This window comes from Erinaceus europaeus, chromosome 12 (genome assembly GCF_950295315.1).
Source record: "Erinaceus europaeus chromosome 12, mEriEur2.1, whole genome shotgun sequence".
Classification (NCBI taxonomy): Eukaryota; Metazoa; Chordata; class Mammalia; order Eulipotyphla; family Erinaceidae; genus Erinaceus; species Erinaceus europaeus.
This window is the reverse complement of record NC_080173.1, coordinates 81,727,852-81,737,303: the sequence shown is the minus strand read 5'-3', so window position 1 is coordinate 81,737,303 and position 9,452 is coordinate 81,727,852. Positions and strand designations below refer to the sequence as shown.

At 51.6% G+C, this 9,452-nt stretch overlaps 2 protein-coding genes across 2 annotated transcripts; one reads left to right on the top strand and one right to left on the bottom strand.

The window, feature by feature from the left end:
* Positions 1 to 471: 471 nt before the first annotated feature.
* Positions 472 to 2,419, bottom strand: EMC6 (ER membrane protein complex subunit 6). Its single transcript, XM_007521013.3, has 2 exons — positions 2,287 to 2,419; positions 472 to 2,072 (listed from the first exon to the last, which is right to left on the bottom strand). Exon 2 carries the CDS (start codon positions 2,025 to 2,027, stop codon positions 1,692 to 1,694), a length of 336 nt encoding a protein of 111 aa, XP_007521075.1. The 5' UTR covers positions 2,028 to 2,072; positions 2,287 to 2,419; the 3' UTR covers positions 472 to 1,691.
* Positions 2,420 to 2,528: 109 nt separating this feature from the next.
* TAX1BP3 (Tax1 binding protein 3) lies at positions 2,529 to 8,883 on the top strand. Its single transcript, XM_007520996.3, has 4 exons — positions 2,529 to 2,686; positions 7,204 to 7,323; positions 7,642 to 7,719; positions 7,961 to 8,883. The coding sequence occupies exons 1-4, from the start codon at positions 2,648 to 2,650 to the stop codon at positions 8,096 to 8,098; spliced, it is 375 nt and encodes a 124-aa protein (XP_007521058.1). The 5' UTR covers positions 2,529 to 2,647; the 3' UTR covers positions 8,099 to 8,883.
* Positions 8,884 to 9,452: the final 569 nt, after the last annotated feature.

Below are 9,452 nucleotides of genomic sequence, written 5' to 3'. Positions count from 1 at the left end.
CTGTCCTACCCAACAACGATGACATCAATAACCACAACAATAACTACAACAATAAAACAAGGGCAACGAAAGGGAATAAATATTTTTACCACCAATAACCAAATCTGATCACATCACTCTTGACTAAAACAAAAACTTCCTCCAGTTGTTCTTAGGGTTTAAGGCCAAAATTCAGGTCATGGTTGCTGTGAATACAGGGCCAAACTCTTTCCTGCCAATGGCCCTCACATATAGTTTCTTGCAGACAACCCTTGCCCCACATCTGCCTTTGGATCACAAATGTGATTTCCTCCAAGAACCCTTCATTTATTCCAACCTCCTAACCTGAGTTAGGTTTGGAACTCCTGTGGACTGTTCTCCATTTCTCGAATTCTAATTTAAATATCTGTGAAGTCAGGTAGTTCTGGTCTTTCTACTTAAGCCTACAAACTGCACAAGGAATATCCTCATTAATATAACTTGTATGAACTATTCTTCAGTTAGTAGTATACATTTTATTCTAAGATAAACCGTTGGGCACAAAAGGATCAAGGAATAGTTTACAGAGGCATTTGCAAGTGTTCAGCTTAAACGGCAGTCTGTTTTAATTTTCACTAGATGTATTTTAGAAAAAAAAAAGAGCTTCTTGAGTTTATTCTTTTAAATGGAAGGCAGCTGTAATGAGGTGAAAGGGAACTGAAACGCCACGATTCATACCTGAAAGGAGTGGTTAGTAGGAGAGAAGGCAAGGCTATGAAAACAACCTCTAAATGATTACTGCAAGAGGCATTAACAGGTCCTCAGTTGGCTGTCTTTTCTAGTTTATGCTTCTTCTCCACCGGGTATTAGCCTAGGTCTCCGAGTCACCAACGGAGAGTCAGACCTATAACTGTAAGAATATTTCTTAAATTAAATGAAACGAAGGGTGTAAAAGGTGCAAGGAACAACGCCCGGCACACAGGGCAAACTGGATATTATAACTGTAATTCTTTTTTTTATAAAAAATATTTATTCCCTTTTGTTGCCCTTGCTGTTTTATTGTTGTAGTTATTGTCGTCGTTGTTGGATAGGACAGAGCGAAATGGAGAGAGGACGGGAAGACAGAGAGGGGGAGAGAAAGATAGACACCTGCAGACCTGCTTCACCGCCTGTGAAGTGACTCCCCTGCAGGTGGGGAGCTGGGGGCTGGAACCGGGATCCTTACGCCGGTCCTTGCGCTTTGCATCACCTGCGCTACTGCCCGACTCCCAACTGTAATTCCTCTGATGTCAAATCCCTTCTTTAGGTCTCAACCACACTTCCCTGGATGGCATTCTATATAAACGCAAGAAAATGACAGATGCCCATGACGCCTAGTCCCAGCTCCGAAGAATCAAAACTTGTCGCTCTTTGAACCCACCACTGCAAGGCCAAGAAGTCCGTGCCAGGTGCATAACCCTGAAGCATTCCTTAAGATAGGGGGGAGAAAGAAAGAAAGAAAGAAAGAAAGAAAGAAAGAAAGAAAGAAAGAGAGAGTCTCACGCCTCATCCATCCGAAGGTGATCATATAGGCTCAGAGATAAACGATAACACTACAGAGCAAGCCTCAAAATGCCACAGTTTTTAAGAACGACGTCCATTTCTGGCAATCAACAATAGTCTTCCCGATTTTTTTTTTTTTTTTGTCTTTCTTTGCTCTTTTTCTTTCTCCTCCAGGTCGTGGCGGCCCCGCTTCAGTAGACGTGCACCATGCCATAGAGGAACGTCCAGAACAGGACGTAGGTGAAGAGGCCCCCGATGAGCCCTCCCGTAAACAGCGGTCTCCGCGACTTAAAATACTTGTTCCACCTCCTTCCCGCCTTCAGGATCAGGAGCAGCGACAGCAGGATGGAGGCCAGCAGGTAGAAGATGAAGCCGTACAGGCCGGTGAGGCCGAGGATGCCGGCCGTGGCCCCCGACAGCGCCGACACCGACGTCCGGCAGTAATCCAGGACCGCGGCGTTGCCCCGCACGGCGGCCTCGCTGATGAACGGCGGCCCTTCCCGCTTGGCCACCACGGCGGCGGCCATCGCACCCGCCCGGGCTGGGCCTCGGCCTCGTGGAAGCAGCCGGAGCTGCGGAGAAAAAGCCCAGTTACCAGCGGAGTCCCGGAGCTCGGGGACGCGGGTTCACGCCGCCCCTCCCCCTGGGGCTTGCTCGCTACACTCCGGAGTCTCCCGACCTTCCAAAAAAAAAGAAAAGGCGCTCATAGGGCTGAGGTCTCAAGCCGGTTGGTGAAGAGGGTCGCACCTCTGCATTCCCGGTTCAGAAACCCAGTTAGTTAGTTACCTGGACTAAAGCGAGACCGACGGCCGCTTCCCGTCCTCCTCAAACAGAGCGGGAGAGAGATTCCCGCGGCGCCATCTTGCGCTGGAAGCGGCTGGGAGGAGCTATGCGGCGCATGCGCAGAGAGCTCGCTCCCGCCCCGCCTCCCGGTCGCCTGCGTCGCCGGTGCCCCGCTTTTCTACGCTCCCTCAGGGACTTCCGAAAGCGGCACATCGCTCCGGCCGCTGATTGGCCGAGATGGTTAATTATTCATGAGGGGCGGGCCTAACCGGGTAGCCTTTGTTAAGCGGGGAGGGCGCGGTCCTGGGAGCCACAGTCACTGCGAGCTTCTCTGGCGGAGCTTGGCTGCTGCACTGGAGTCGACATGTCCTACATCCCGGGCCAGCCGGTCACAGCTGTGGTGGTGAGTGCGCTCGCGCGGCCTCCTCCTCTCTGGCTCGTGCCCACTTTGCAGAGCGGTAGACTGACACTCACCCCCGTCCCCCCCCAGAAGTTGACAAAAAAGCCTCGAACCCGGGGCCCCTACAAAGCGGCGTCTTGGGCTCGGGTCTATGCTCTGCAGGAGGGCGCCCTGGTTCCCCCACCCCACCGCACCCCCCGGGCCGTTATGCCTCTGGAGACCCCGGACCTGTGCACGGAGGCCCCCGCGCTAGGCTCCTTGCAGCTGGCTGGGGCGGGAAGGCCTGACCACGGGAGTCCGGGGAGTCCCCCCCCTTTCCTGGCCCTTGTCCCCGCGGGGCGGCCTGGGGGGGCGGGCACCGACCCCCTCATCGGTGAGTCACAGTCTCTGGAATGAGGAAGCGCTTCCTCCGCTCCAGCAGGCGCCGCCGCCCGGGGCGAGAAGAGGGGGGCGCAGGGGCCTCACCCAGCACTACCCCTCGCCCCTCCCGTCCTGTCCCGCCTCCTCCGACCCTCCTATACCACCGATCGCGTTCTGCAAGATCCCATTCTGCGCCTAACTTTCGCCGGGTCCCCAGCCCCGTGTGTGTGGGGTGGAGTGGTGCTCAGGGAGGTTGCAAAATCCAGGTCTTCTCCCGACAGTGGGGACCTGAAAAGATCCTGTGGGGGGTGTCAGCCCCCCTCTCGGCTTGTCTTAGGTGTCAGATGCTATTCGAATAGGCAGAGGGAGCCCCGGACAGGACCCAGCTGCCCCCAAGTGTCACAGCTGCAGTACCCCTGCGCCCCAGGCCAACTCCACTCGTATTGGTGGGGAAACTGAGCCTCCAGGCTGACTTCTGGGCTGGCCCTCTGGACAGACCCAGGCTTCCAAGCAATGCCTGCCTGGCGAGTAGGGTGGAAATCCCAGCCCTGGGGCCACGACACTCTGGCTGCCCTGCATTGGATCTCAGCTTGAAGACCTGGAGGGTCAGGTGATGGCAGTGGTGTGAGGGTGAGTTTGGAGCACCAGTTGAGGGCTGGGCTAGAGGATAAGCCTGCAGGATGTGCTGACAGCTGTTTGAAGCTTTACTCTGGCCCCAGCCCAGCCTGACTTTACCAGATCCCTAGCTGCCCTGCAGGGAAGGGTCAGGTTTGCTCCTGGGTGAGTAATTAATGAGGGACAGTAAACTGCCTAACCTCACCCAGCGAGACAGTGGCAGGGCCTTGTCTCTCCTTGCCCAGGAACTTGTGCTCTTTGACCTACAGGGTGGAGTAGAGGTGTGTCAGTGTTGGAGGGGTGCGAGGCTGGCTTGGGGGAGTTCTCACACGTTGGTGCATGAGGAGCCAGGTCTAGTGGGCCTTTAAAAAGGTCGTAGACTTGCTGCTCCCCTTGCATTTCACGGCTGGTCTCTGGGATTTCCACATACACCAAAACAAAACAAAAAACCTAGGACTATGACTGGCCAATTCTTTTAAAACTAGGAACAGGTCTGAACATGGCGTGCAGGCTCTGATAAAGGTGGCATGTGGGGGCCGGGTAGTGGTACACTTGGTTGAGCGCACATGTTACAATACACAAGGACCCAGGTTCAAGTCCCCACCTGCAGGGGAAAAGCTTTTGCGAGTGGTGAAGCAGGGTTGAAGGTGTCTTTCTGTCTCTCTCTCGTCCCATTCTCCTTTGATTTCTTGCTGTCTCTATCCAATAAATAAGTAAACATAAAATTTTTTAAAAAGGTGTGTGAGGGTGACTTTGGAGCACCAGCTGAGGACTGGGCTAGGATATACTGCAGGATCTGCTGACAGCTGTTTTAAGTGAGGCTTTGGGGAGTCTCTGCTGTCTCCCCTGTAGTTAACAATGTTTGTTTGTGGCCAGCAGTGTTTTTTTCTTTGTTTAACTATTTAATTTGATAGGGCAGAGAGAAATTGAGAGGGAGAGGGGATAGAGAGGGCAAGAGAGAGACAGACACATACAGCACTGCTTCACTGCTTGTGGAACTTTCCCTCTGCAAGGTAAGGACCGGGGGCTTGAACCCAGGTCCTTGCAAATGGTAACATGCACTTAACCATATGGGCCACCACTTGGCACACTAGCAATGGTGTTTTAACACACGGAGACTTGAGAGAATAAGCCGACAGGCAGTGAAGTTATAGAAAAGGTTACTGTTTATAGGAATAGGTAGTCATCAAGGGAGATGACAGACACGGGCAAAGGACCAGTTACCAATTAATTGATGGGAAGGACCTGTGTTTCTGCCTATAATCCTCAGGGCTACATGCCTTCTGAGGTTGCTACACACACCTAGCCACCCTTTCCTGCTTTATCTTACAATGGAGACAGGGTTCTTTTCTATTAAAAGTCTCCATCAGTGGTGGTTTGAAGCCTGTGGGGACTTCTCTGTCAAAAGTCCTAAGGTGGACAGCGAGCTTCATTGTTTCCATCACGTGACTTCTTCCCTGTACTGACAAGGGTTGGTCATGTAACTAACTGTAAATACATTTCTGTTTAGCTTTGTTTGCTTAATTTTGCTCACTTACTCCACGTGCCTGGCCAGTCATGTTTATATATTTACTGCCAGAGCAGTCAATTCTGAGGATGTTAAACTGTTTTGGCTCTATAATTTGCTTCCTGGGTATTTGGCTGGATGGTCTCTGGCACTCCAATAAGAAATGTTTCTTCCTCGAGCACCCCATCAGAAATGTTTGTGTTTAGCCAGGCCAGGTGGCCGGATGTGTCCCTTGACTTCCTCCACTGTGAGATGTCTGATCCCCCAACTCCTGCACCAGTAGGCCTAGAATCAAGGCCAGGTGGCCCAACTCCCAGTTGTTTCAAGATCTAGTGCAAATGGCCCCCTCCCCCCTTTTTTATTCTTTTTTTTTTTTTTTAAAGTACAGTCACCTACCCAGTGTTTTATTTTATTTACGTATTCCCTCTTGTTGCCCTTGTTGTTTTATTGTTGTAGTTATCATTGCTGTCGTTGTTGTTGGATAGGACAGAGAGAAATGGAGAGAGAAGGGGAGAGAAAGATAGACACCTGCAGACCTGCTTCACCTCTTGTGAAGCAACTCCCCTGCAGGTGGGGAGTCGGGGCTCGAACCGGGATCCTTATGCTTGTGCTTTGCGCCACCTGCGCTTAACCCGCTGTGCTACAGTCCGACTCCCTCCCTTTTTTATTCTTTTGGTGAAACCCCTCAGGTTCTGGTCAGGTTGCTTTTTTTTTTTTTTTTCCCCTTCATGTTAAAACTCTAAATTTGTAGCCCAGGAGGTGGCGTAGTAGATAAGCATTGGACTCTCAAGGTCCCAAGTTCAGTCACCAGCATTGTGTGTGTCACAGTGGCCTTTCCCTCTTTCCTATTAATCTTAAAAAAAAAAAATTAGAAAAACTCTCAACTTCTGGGTTTGGTTTCTAGCTCTGGTGATTGGAGGTACCGGCGGAGAGCTTTGAAGCTAGCTTGGCACTGCTTCCAGAACATGATGGGGTTCCCTAGGACTTGTCTCTTACACCCTCTGTACTCATGAGAGTGGGGCCTGTCCATTAGGTCCACTCCCACGGGGCTGCACACATGGTGTTTCTGACCTGGCCACAGCCTCACACTTTCAGCCCAACCAGTTCTGGTCCTGCCATGCACTGCTGCCAAGGACGTGTTTCCACAGCACGTTCAAGTCTCTGCTGCTCCTCTTCCCTGGGCCAAGGATCACCCTTTCACTCCTTGCTGTGCAAGTTTGAGCTCCACTTTTTCTGCCCTGTCCTTACAGAGCTGGCTCAGTTGAGCCAGAGCTTCCTCAGCAAGGTGCCTGCATTTTCTTGCGACTGATTCCTCCTGGTCCTCCCACAGCAGCTACAGCTTCCTGGCTATTGGGTCAGGAGGACCTTAGAGCACATGTTTGCTAGACTGGTGCCTGAGACCGACAGATGGTGGACAGGTTGGGGCAGAAGGCTATGCAGGCAGGTTGATGTGCTGAGTTTTAGTTCAACACTATTGACCAGCTGGATTCCTGTAGAGGGCCCTGGGCCTCACCCTTTTTGCAGGGCTCTGAGCTGGCCCAGTGCCTTTAGAGTGCTGCTGGGTATAAACCAGATTTATTGTTTTTTAAAACTATTGTCACCCTGGGGCTTCCACGACTGTACTCTGTATCTACTGCTCCTGGTGGCCATTTTTTCCTTTAATAGGGCAGAGAGAAATTGAGAGAGAGAAAGAACCAGACATTACTCTGGTACATGTGCTGCTGGGAATTGAACTTGGGACCTCATGGTTAAGAATCCTCTACTTTATTACAGAAGCCAGACCTTCTACCTTCTGCAACCCTCAATGACCCTGGGTCCATGCTCCCAGAGGGATAGAGAATGGGAAAGCTATCAGGGGAGGGGGTGGGTTATGGAGATTGGGTGGTGGGAATTGTGTGGAGTTATACCCCTCCTACCTTATGGTTTTGTTAATTAATCCTTTCTTAATAATAATTTAAAAAAATCCTCTGCTTTATCCACTGCACCACCTCTGATTTCTTTAAACTTATCCATTCTAACTTTTCTTTTCCTTTGCCAGCAAAGAGTTGAAATTCACAAACTACGACAAGGTGAGAACTTAATCCTGGGCTTCAGTATTGGAGGTGGAATCGACCAGGATCCCTCCCAGAATCCTTTTTCAGAAGATAAGACAGATAAGGTGAGGGCCCTAGGATGTCTCTGTGGGACGCAGGGGCTTGAGATGGTGGGCATCTCCCTGGCTCTTATGGAAGGGACCTTAAACAGATGGTCCAATAAATGATCCAGTGGGAGTAGTAGGGGGTAGCAGTGGGTCTCCCAGGCTGAGGAGGGCTTGATCCGACGAGCTCAGGAGGCCAGCAGCAGGGCTGGAGCATCTATGGGTCAGTCTAGCTTTCGGGGCAGGAACAGACAGGTAGCATGCTCGGCTGGCCTTTGTTTCTTGCTTAAGGGTCCAGGGCAGTGATCTCAAGGCTTGAATGGGGCTCTCTCTTTTCAGGGCATTTATGTCACACGGATATCTGAAGGAGGTCCTGCTGAAATTGCTGGGCTACAGATTGGAGACAAGATCATGCAGGTAATGGATGTCTCAAAAGAGAAAGACAAGGCTGAAACACTTGGGGTGGGGGAATTGATCCTGCCTTAGAGACTCACCAAAAGCCACATTGAAGGCCATGGTGACATTGCCCCTAGAGGGAAATTTCAGCTTGGGGGCCCCCACCACCCACTCCCCACACCGCCACTTCCCACCATCCAGCCTTACCTTCCAGATCGCAGAGGGTGGAGAGCTGAGGTGGGTTGTTCTCTTCCTGGGCCAGGTGAACGGCTGGGACATGACCATGGTCACACACGACCAGGCCCGGAAGAGACTCACCAAGCGTTCAGAGGAGGTGGTGCGCCTGCTGGTGACTCGGCAGTCGCTGCAGAAGGCCGTGCAGCAGTCCATGCTCTCCTAGCAGTCTGCCACCATCCCCGACAGCTGCCCACCCACCTCTTTGTACAGTGACACCATTCCTATGTTCTTCTGCTCCTCATCTTGGCTTCTGCTGAATGCTGGCCCCAGAGGCCTGACCCAGCCTTTTCCCCCTCTCACACTACTGGTCTGAGCTGAGCTTCTGGGACCAGCTCTCTCCCTTGGACACTGAGGATTAGTAACAAGGGCCTGGAGCTGAGTTGTCGTCAGTCTGTAGTGACCACAGGCTTGGCCTCCAGACCCTGCTGTCTGGTCACAGCAGTGTCCAGGCTACAGGAGGCTCCACTTCCTGAAAGTGACTGCCAAGCTGGAAAAGTCCAGGTGGGACCAGGCTTCCCCACTTATCCCTTGCTGCACAATTTCTTTGTTCTTCCCGTCATTGCCTAGAGGGACTAGAAAGGTTTGTCTGGAAGGAAGCCAGTCAGGTTCACTGTTCACTCCATCAAACTCCTATTCCCCTGAGGGGGTGCTGGCTTCCTCAGGGTTCACCTGCTTCTAAGCTTTAGATGCATTGAAGACTGACATTTTGGGGCAGTTCTTGGGACTGCTATTCTTTCCTATGCCTATGGGTTTAACTTTTGTATTTTTGTAATCACAACTTTGATACAATGTGTTTTTATCTTACTATTTGGAGCTGCCAGTTCTACTTTGGACTTTCTCTAATTCATAAACAAGTAAAATGAGCTTTACCTTGGTTACTGTGGAAATAAGAGCTTGGAAGCTCTCCCACACCCGCCATCCTGTGCCCAATAAAGAGTGGAATAACAAGGAGTGTTGGCTGATGTGGGGTAGGGATAGCTGGGGTGGAGAGTTTTGGTTGGAAGGCTGCTTGTTCTAGCCCCTGCCACCCTGGTTTGAAGGCCAGCTCTCCCTGCACCTACCTGACCATGCCTGAGCAGAGCCACACCGGAGAACCTTCACTGGAACCTGGGCCAGAGAGCTCCCGACGCCCCACCCAGGGGAACCTCATGGACACCCAGTGGTTCACAGAAGAAACACCCACTCTTAGATGCTTTTAAGAGTGCTCACGTTGATCAGTCAGAAGGCAACCCCAAATGTTTCCAAGGACTTGAATCTGATAATTAAACTGGAGGCACTGGAGCTTCAGCCTGGCCCAGTGCTGGCTGCATTACCAGCTCTGGGAATCCTCCCCTCCCTCACTCAAGGATCCACACAGTACTGCCAAAGCCAAATCTGTTTCTGAAGTCTCTTTAAGACCCCCTTCCCCCTCCCCCCTCTGCCTCAGCACCATTCAATTCGGGTTTATGGTGGTATGGAGGATTGAACCTGGGACTTTGGAAACTCAGGCATGAAAACCTTTTGCATAGCCATTATTA